General features: G+C 46.5%; 1 protein-coding gene across 1 annotated transcript in view; it reads left to right on the plus strand.

The window, feature by feature from the left end:
- The window catches only part of IRF9 (interferon regulatory factor 9), a 15,808-nt gene extending 6,254 nt beyond the window's left edge, over positions 1-9,554 (plus strand). Inside the window, 4 exon segments of the mRNA XM_087714251.1 lie at positions 2,804-2,881; positions 5,248-5,613; positions 7,983-8,098; positions 8,916-9,554. Of these exon segments, the coding sequence (XP_087570377.1) occupies positions 2,804-2,881; positions 5,248-5,613; positions 7,983-8,098; positions 8,916-8,966 (611 nt within the window). The 3' untranslated portion in view covers positions 8,967-9,554.
- Positions 9,555-10,000: the final 446 nt, after the last annotated feature.

Genomic DNA, 10,000 nt, shown 5'->3' on the forward strand with positions numbered 1-10,000 from the left:
AGCCCCCAACATTTCTATCGCTAAGCGAGACACTTGTTCAGTGAATTTCGCTCCATTTGGTGACCTGTCCTGACCGGCTTCCCGAGAGCAGGAAGCAAACTCCTGGTCCCAACAAAAGCCCCTTTGATTCATTGGCTCCTTCGCATCCAGCAAAGTCTTTCAAAGGAGGATTTACGGTCACAGACCTTATCTGGCTTGGAGAGCGGCCAGGCCGAGATCTGCCAAACTTGGCAAGGAGTCTCGAACCAATGAAGTGAACTGATTGTCTCCTGCAAACTCCATTCCCCAGGCGCTCCCTCTTTTATTCCCTCTGGGAGGGGCCATTCACCGTCCACCTGTGGCCTTACTCCCAAGTTGACCCCTGTTCTTTAGTTCTTCCCTTCCTCTGGCAACTCTGTGCATGCGCACACACTGGGAACAGGCTCCAGCTGTTCTTCTGCCTCACCGATGTCCGACTCCGAAGGCAGCTGATAACTGTCGGACGGCCCTGGCCCCCTCTCTGCCTCCGACTCAGAGCCCTCATCAGAGCCTTCCCCAGACTCCAGATTCCTGGCCCATCTTCCTCCCCAACCTCCTCACTGTCCGAATCTGCCACCAGATGTGGCGGGCCACCACTCAACCTTTCTGGCCACAGTTATTCAGTGAATCACTGCGGTTGTTAAGTGAGTCACACGGTTGGTAAGTGAATCTGGCTTCCCCACAAACGTGGCTTGTCAGATCGCAGATCACGTGACCCCCCCCCCCAAACTTGGGACACTGCGACCGTGATAATTACGAGTCTGTTGTCAAGCATCCGAATTATGATCGCGTGACCACGGGGATGTTACGATGGTCGTAAGTGTGAAAAACGGCCGTAAGTCACTTTTATAATGCCGTCGTAACTTTGAAACGGTCACTAAATGAACGGGTGTAAGTCCAGGACTATCCATACAGGTCGTTGACTGAGAAATCATCTGTGCGTGAGAACAAAATTCGAAGCGATTCTGAGGTAGTCAGGTCCTCTCTGACTTACGACCGGTCGCTTCTAGCTAATCCTCGACCTACAACCATTCGTTTCGTGACCGTTGGAAGTTACGACGGCACTAAAAAAAAGTGACTTACGACCGTTTTCACGCTTATGAAATTATCCCCACAGTCGCGCAATCAAAATTCAGACCCTCGGCAACTGACTCATATTTATGACGGTTGCCATGTCCTGGGACATTCGGACCAGCAAAGTCAATTGGCGGGGGGGGGAGCCAGATTCACTCAGCACCCGTGTGACTAGCTGAACAATGGCAGTGATTCGCTTAGCGACCGTGGCGAGAAATGCTGTAAACTGGGGCAAAGCAAAACTCGCTTAGACAAATGTCTGATTAGCAATGCTAGTTTTGCACTCGATTGTGGTTGTACGTCAAGGATTGTGGTCGTAAGTCGAGGATGGGACCTGTGGTTGTGGCGGGGGGGGGGGAGCTGCATTATCCGCTTAGAAATCATTGTCTGCCTCCTTGAAGTTACTCGGAGTAGATTTCTGTCTGAAATTGATTCTAGCTGAATCAAATAACTACTGCTAGCAGATAAGTGATGCTTATGAATCGGCGGGGACGTCTCTTAGCCAGCGGTGGGTTTCACATGCGCCCGGCCTTCGGCACATGCGCTTTGCTCGCGCGGGGGCCTTCCGCGCACGCGCCGGGCCTCAAAAACGCAGCAAATGGGCGGAGAGAACAGAATGTGAGAGAAATGACGTTTATTTATTTATTATTTATTTATTTGACTTATATACCGCTTCATAGGTAAGCGGTTTACAAATTTTTAGCAAATTGAGTCAGCAAATTGCCCCCCACAGTCTGGGGGGCAACCTTGAGCCGGTGAGATTTGAACTGCTGAACTGCAGATCCCAGTCAGCTGAAGTGGCCTGCAGTACTGCACCCTAACCACTGCGCCACCTCGGTCTCTCGTTCCTGAGAGACTAAGAGAGAACGGTTGAAAGGAGAAACGAAAGAGAAGGAATTACTCGTAGAATGGAAGGAAACTTCGTAAATAGAGCCAGCGGTATCTTATTCAATAAAACGTGTGGGATATCGATTAAAATGGACTACGTTTCGAGGTAGTTCGAAATGAAACGTTTACTCTTATCGAATTAAACGGGGGGGATATGCATTATTAATCGTCAACACGGAGAGAATAGATGGAAATGATACATTAAATTTGATTCACTTGGAGAGGCAAAAGGAGAGGGTTTATACGTCATCACAGCGCGACGAAAACATCGCGCTGTGATCGAAAAATGTAAAAAAAAAGCGAAAACCTTACCCTAACCCCCCCCAAACCTAACCCTAAACCTAACCCTTAACCTAACCCTAAATCTAACCCTAAACCTAACCGTTAACGTAACGCTAAACCTGACGCTAACCCTTAACCTAACGCTAAACATAACCCTAACGCTCTAAACCTAACCCTAACCCTTAACCTAACCCTAACCCTAAACCTAATCCTAACCCTTACCTTTATGTGAATCGGCTTGCTTTAATTTTAATTTTATTTCAATTTTTAATTTTTTCCGTCGCGCTGTGATGACGTCACATGCGCGCTTTCGTCGAGCGCGATTTTGTCCTCCGCGCGGTCACGTTATATAGTAAAGACTGAAATTCAGCGGGAGAATAGGGAATAAAAACAAGACGACTGAAAACCTAAAATGGAAATACGATGCAAAAATGGCATTTGCACCAAATTAGGTAAAGTCATTTGGTCACGAGAAAGGATTGTCTTTACTGTTCCTTCTTCCTTCCACCTTAACCGTCCCTGGTTTGGTTGATCCGTACAGCGCCGGACGTGAACCAGATCACTCTCAACTTGAGGCCAGATCCCAAGCCTGTGGTGAGGGCTGCTATTGGACCAACAGGTGAGATCTCGGCGATGGGAGGATCTTCCTGTGGAGCACAGTTTCTGGACCCTTTTCACTTTTAAGAGATGTGGACTTCAACTCCCAGAATCCCCCAGCCAGCACGGGTTGACCAGAATATATTACAATACAGTACAATACAATAGCAGAGTTGGAAGGGACCTTGGAGGTCTTCTAGTCCAACCCCCTGCCTAGGGAGGAAACCCTACACCGTTCCAGACAAACGGCTATCCAACATCTTCTTAAAGACTTCCAGTGTTGGGGCATTCACAACTTCTGGAGGCAATTTCTGTTCCACTGATTAATTGTTCTAACTGTCAGGAAATTTCTCCTTAGTTTCTAAGTTGCTTCTCTCTTTGATTAGTTTCCACCCATTGCTTCTTTTTCTACCCTCAGATACCTTGGAGAATAGCTTGACTCCCTCTTCTTTGTGGCAACCCCTGAGATATTGGAAGACTGCTATCATGTCTCCCCTAGTCCTTTTTTTCATTAAACTAGACATAAGAAATTCCTGCAACCGTTCTTCATATGTTTTAGCCTCCAGTCCCCTAATCCTCTTTGTTGCTCTTCTCTGCACTCTTTCCAGAGTCTCCACATCTTTTCTACATCGTGGCAACCAAAACTGAATGCCGTATTCAGAATGTGGCCTTACCAAGGCCTTATAAAGTGGTATCAACCCTTCACATGATCTTGATTCCATCCCTCTGTTTATGTAGCCTAGAACTGCCGTATTCCAAGTGTGGCCTTACCAAGGCCTTGTAAAGTGGTATTAACCCTTCACGTGATCTTGATTCCATCCCTCTGTTTATGTAGCCTAGAACTGTGTTGGCTTTTTTGGCAGCTGCTGCACACGGCTGGCTCCTATTTAAATGGTTGTCCATTAGGACTCCAAGATCCATCTCCCAGTTACTACTATTGAGCAAGGTGCCACCTATACTGTCCCTGTGCATTTCGTTTTTCTTGCCTAAATGTAGAACCTGACTCTTTTCACCCTTGAATTTCATTTTGTTAGATACTGCCCAATGTTCAAGCTTGTCAAGATCCTTCTGTATCTTAAGCCTGTCTTCTGGAGTGTTGGCTATTCCTGCCAGCTTGGTGTCATCTGCAAATTTGATGAGTTCCCCATTTATCCCCTCATCCAAATCATGGATGAAGATGTTGAATAGTCCTACTGGGCCTAAAACCGAGTCTTTTTTTCCCCACCATCGACCGCATTCCCCCTATCTATTAAGAAAATTATCCTATCCGAAAATGCGATGAAGGTGGTTTACCCACATTGGTTCTAATAAGAACCATCTCCCTTCGTTGCATTTTCGGATCGGATAATTTTCTTAATAGATAGGGGGAATGCAGTTGACGTAATATATCTTGATTTCAGCAAAGTGGAAAATCCTGGGAGTTGAAGTCCACACGTCTTAAAGTGAGCAAGATTGAGAAAACCCTGCTCTGAGAAAGCTCTAGGGGACAAGGATTATGGGTGTACAGTGAGTCTGTTGCCACTTTGGTGCTAACGTCATGGGGTTTGTGGTCCTTTTAAGGAGGGGTCTGAAGATTGTAAGCACCCAGCAAATCTGATATTCCTCGATCTACCGTAGTGTTGTCCTTCAAAAGCCGATAGAGATACCATTCCATCATGGTCCTCTCATTGTCTTCTCCACGTGGGAACTTCTGGTAGGTCTCCATGGATGCCACGGTCCCCGTGGTAACGGATAATCTTCGACTTATGACAGCAATGACTTGATGGGAATTCTGCTCTCGTGACATATTTTTACCAGTTTCTGATTTTAAAAAACCCTGGTAAACCGACTGGTAAAAACTGGTAAACCGAGACCCTGCAGTCTTTAAGTGAAACACACGGTTTTCACCCGCCATTGGTCAAGATGGATTCACACTTACGACCCTGTGATTCACTTAACAACTGCAGCGAGTCAACTTATGACACACACACACCCTATAAAAACGGTTGTCAAATCGTGTGATGACCCCGTCCCTTAAACTCCCACAATGACGGACGACGAAAATTCCACTCCATGTGTATGGTCGTAAATCGAGGACCACCCGGATCAGATCAAGGAAACAACAGAATTATCAAATCAATGGTCTTGTTTCCCTGAAAATAAGACCTAAACCCTAGAGTGATTTTTCAGGGTGCTTTTAATATAAGCCCTACGCCCAAAATAAGCCACCGTTAAGATCGTCAGCCAGACGGACGTAATTAGTACCGTTTCCCCCCCCCCCTAAAATGAGACCCAACCAGAAAATTAAGACCGAATGCATCTTTTGGAGATTAAAAAATAATATAAGACCCGGTTTTATTTTCGGGCAAACACCGGTAATATTGAATTTAATATCGGTTTGTTTTTCAGAGGAATTTTCTCTTCACATGTCCATCTCCTACCTGGGCGAACTGCTCTGCGAACATTTGTTACCGGAAGGCGAGTTTCTCATTACGTCGGCCCAGGCTTTGCCAAACGGCCCGGTTAATTGTTTGAAACGCTTCATTTTGCCGCCCCCGGATAAAATAGCCGATGTGCCAAAACAGAAGATCGTGCAACGTCTGCTCGACGATTTGGTAAAAGGCATCATGGTGGCCAGTAACCACGAAGGGATCTTCATCCAATGCCGGGGCAAAGTCTGCGTCTCGTGGTCGGGATTTTTGGCGCCCGAGGGCCAAATCAAACTGGAGAATGATACTCTCCAGCAGCTGTTCAAACCCCGGGAATTTCGGTCAGGTGAGAAAAACGCGGTCAAATGGAACAATAGCAATAACAATAGCAATAGCAGTTAGATTTATATACCGCTTCATAGGGCTTTCAGCCCTCTCTAAGCGGTTTACAGAGTCAGCATATCGCCCCCAACAACAATCCGGGTCCTCATTTTACCCACCTCGGAAGGATGGAAGGCTGAGTCAACCCTGAGCCGGTGAGATTTGAACCGCTGAACTGCAGATAACAGTCAGCTGAAGTGGCCTGCAGTACTGCACCCTAACCACTGTGCCACCTCGGCTCTTTTTGCAGCCCAGCTTGCAAAAAGTAAAAAGATTATAGCTAGTCCTTGAGGCGGTGACTGAGAGGCTGAGCTTGTCAATCAGAAAGGTCGGCAGTTCAGCGGTTCGAATCCCTAGCGCCGCGTAACGGAGCGAGTTCCCGTGACTTGTCCCAACTTCTGCCAACCGAGCCGTTCGAAAAGCACGTAAAAAATGCGAGTAGAAAAATAGGCACCACCTTTGGTGGGAAGGTCACAGCGTTTCGTGCGCCTTCGGCGTTGAGTCATGCCGGCCACATGACCACGGAGACGTCTTCGGACAGCGCTGGCTCTTTGGCATTGAAACGGAGATGAGCACCCCCCCCCCCTAGAGTCGAGAACGACTAGAACATGTGTGCGAGAGGAACCTTTAGCTTTACCTAACTTACTACAACTATCCGCTTTGCCAACATTTGAAAATGAACGCTGGCACTAAAAAGAGACTTTTTGACAAGTCCTCGCACGTACGACCGTTGGAGCATTACCCAGCCGTGTGGCCTCCGTTGTACAACGGTCCTTTGAGTGATCGTCCGAAGTTCAAACGGCGCTGAAAAAAGAGTGGTTTTTAGGACAGGTTTTTTTTTTCACATGACCGTTGTAGCATCACAATTCAGAGCAGGGGTGTCAAATTGGATTTCTTCGAGGGCTGGATCAGTCTTTTATACAATAATACAATAATAATAATACAATTTCATCGTGACGGGATTGCAATTTGGGGGGCAATTTGGGAACGCCCCCATTGGTGAAGCTGGATTCGCACTTACGACCACCGCATTCGGTGAATGATAATGGGATTCACACATTTGACCTCCGCCGTGGAAATCATAAAATCATACGTGGTTCAAAAATATGTCACAGCAGCATCTCGATTATAATCCAGAATTATTTTTTGCTAGGCATATTACCCGAGAAACACGATAAAGGGAACGTATATTTAATATTATCTTGTTAGGCGCAACACTGGGAAAACGGGGAAACAGGAAAAGGACGGACTTGTTAAAAAGATATTAGATTGTGCAGAAATGGACAGGTTAACACTGGAGATAAAAGAAAAAAAGGAGCGGGGAAATATTTTCGAACTTGGGATCTGTTTTATCAATGGTTGGACAGTTGAGGCAGAAATGAGGAGTTAAATATTGTCATTGACTCAGGCAACCACTTATAAAAATGGCCCTGTGTGTGTGTATATGTTCGTTGTGGGGGTAAGACACCCCTAAAACCTCTCGGGTGGAGGCTGGTTCTGTCAAGATACAGCCTGTTGTGCCTTCAAATGCTTTCTACTGTACTGGATCGATTATATACAAAATAAATACGGGACTAGGAAATTCCAGATAGCCTATGCTTAAGATCAGGAATGATTTCAATTGTTTTAAGTTAGTTTAGCAAGGAGGAGCTAAGTTCAACGCAAAGACGTTATTAATTTCTTATTCTTTTTTTCTCAATATATCTTAGACTGTGTTTGTTAAATATCTATACCGTGTACGGGTTCTGGGAAGTCGGGGGGGGGTAGGTTGTGGGGGCTCGGGGGGGAGGGCGGGAGGGGGGGAAGTATATTAGGCCTGACGAGGGGTGATTTTAAAGTAATATGATTGCACATGTATACTGTCTTTCTCTTACAACATGATATTGTCTATGTAATAGTACACATGTGATTATATGTTATGAAAATGGAGAATAAAAAATGAAATGGGGGAAAAAATGGTTTCTACTGTACTGCTGTAAAATGGCTTCTACTGTGCAGCCCAGTGGAGTTGCCATGGTAACGGCCCCACAGTACTCCACCAGGGGGCTCCCTCTGGTAAGGGGGACAATCCAACATTAGAAATTACGTTTGGTGCGGACATTTCCGCCACCCCCGCGCTATAAATAAATACGCGGTAATCGGCTAGTAAATGCATTTTCAAAAATAAAATTGGGTGCGGTCCCAGGGTGACTTAATGATTTAATGATCACCGTCGTGGAAATCCAGGCCCTTTCATGGCGGGTCGTACGTCGAGGACTACCCGTATCAGGTTAGGGAAGAGGGACGTCGTTCATTTGAATCGCTGTGGCTGATCCTTCTGTCTTGGCTTCACAGCTCTGGAGCAGCACCGCCAGGGCCTGGCGCCATTCCCGGATCCCCGGGTCATTCTCTACGTGGGGAATGAAGCGGGGAAAAATGGACATGTGGACTCCCAGCCCATCGTCATTCAGGTGAGTGAAGGGGGGAAAATATTTGTTTTTGTTTCGATTTTGTAAAAGAAAAAGAAAAAGTGGAGCTCGTCTTTTTAACTTTCCGAATAACAATTGGAATTTTTGCTAATACAAGGAGGGGGGCTACCTGTATTGCCTTTTGGCGTTGAACCCCTTTTAGTAATTGACTGAGAATTCTGCCAACCACCAGGAGACTGGGAGTTCTAGTCCCACTTTAGGCATGAGAGCCAGCTGGGTGACTGAGGGCCAATCACCAGGAGACAGTGAGTTCTAGTCCCTCCTAACGCATGAAACCCGGCTGTGTGACTTAAGGCTAATCACCCTGAGATGGGGAATTCTAGTCCCACTTTAGACATGAGAGCCAGCTGGGTGACTTTGGGCCAATCACCAGGAAATTGGGAGTTCTAGTCCCACTTTAGGCATGAGAGCCAGCTGGGTGACTGAGGGCCAATCACCAGGAGATGGTGAGTTCTAGTCCCTAAGGCATGAAAGCCGGCTATGTGACTTAAGGCCAGTCACCCTGAGATGGGGAATTCTAGTCCCACTTTAGACATGAGAGCCAGCTGGGTGACTTAGGGCCAATCATCAGGAGATGGTGAATTCTAGTCCCATTAGCCATGAAAGCCAAATGAATGACTTTGGGCCAGTTCCTCTCTTGATCAAAGGCAGGGTAGAGATCCACCAACAAATAAAAATGTCGCGGACGAGAACAAACCAGGTTAAATCCAATAACTCCGATCGCTAACTCGGTGTCTCCCCAAAAGTTTAACGAACCCCTCTCTTTTGTTTTTTTCCTTTCGACCCTCAATCCATCCAGATGGAACAGACTTTTGCCATCCGGTTACGTTCCTCCGACTACTCCCTGTAGTAAAGATCCTCGTTTTCCTATCCCGGCGTGGTTTTCCGGGCCACCTTATCTGCACATACCAGGTCCCGAGAATGCAAAGCTTTGTATTTCCCGCTTTCTCCTGAGAAGAAACCAACAATGTGAATATTGGTTCGGAGGCCCAATTTGGACGGGCTTCGGAAGTCGATCTGTTAACGTCCCCGCGATTCCTCCTTCTTCCTAACCGGGACTTCCGGTGACGGATTGGGAAAGAGCTGCTTGCTCGGTGGCGTTCAGAGGGAAACACTAAAATACGCCAAAAGAGAGAGAGAGAGAGAGAGAGAGAGAGAGAGAAAAGCGAATTTTTGGGACCGTCTGTTTACATTTTGGCAACGAGGAACGTCTTTCCGTAGTCCGACCGACCGTCTTGCCGAATTCTGCTTTTCCTAGCTGAGATACGGTGGGGGAAATGTCTTCGCCCGCCACCTTTTTGCAAATTATGTGTTGCTTCCTATATGTCACTTTATATACTGTTTGCACTTTACCTGACTCTAAAATCTACCTAATCTGACTAGACATTTTACTGTGTACAAAAAATATTTTTCCGAATTAATAAAGCGTTAAGAGAAAGCCGTGGTATCATCTTGTGTCTGATGGATGAATCTTCAAAACGGTTATTTTGTGACCGAACTTACAGCTGGTTTTACAGATTTGCAGATAAACAGAGTTGGAAGGGACCTCAGAGGTCATCTAGTCCAACCCCCCCCCCACTCAAGCAGGAGACCCGATAGCGTTTCTGACAGAGGGCAGTCCAGTCTCTTCTTGAAAGCCTCCAGGGATGAAGCTCCCACAACCTCCGAAGTTGTGTTCTTACGACCGCCACTTAGCCCCAAATTTCTGCTGTTGAGTCAAACACTTGTCCTCAAAAATAATCCCAGACCAATCAAAATATCTAATGTTGGATTTTCCCCCTTACCAAAGGAAGCCCCCCCCCCTTGTGGAGTACTGTGAAGTCGTTACCATGGCATTTTACAGCAGTACGGAAGAAGCCATTTTAAGGCACAACAGGCTACATC

Source organism: Thamnophis sirtalis, unplaced genomic scaffold, assembly GCF_051295495.1.
Source record: "Thamnophis sirtalis isolate CommonGarterSnake01/CBP01778 unplaced genomic scaffold, rThaSir2_p1.2 scaffold_4, whole genome shotgun sequence".
NCBI lineage: Eukaryota > Metazoa > Chordata > Lepidosauria > Squamata > Natricidae > Thamnophis > Thamnophis sirtalis.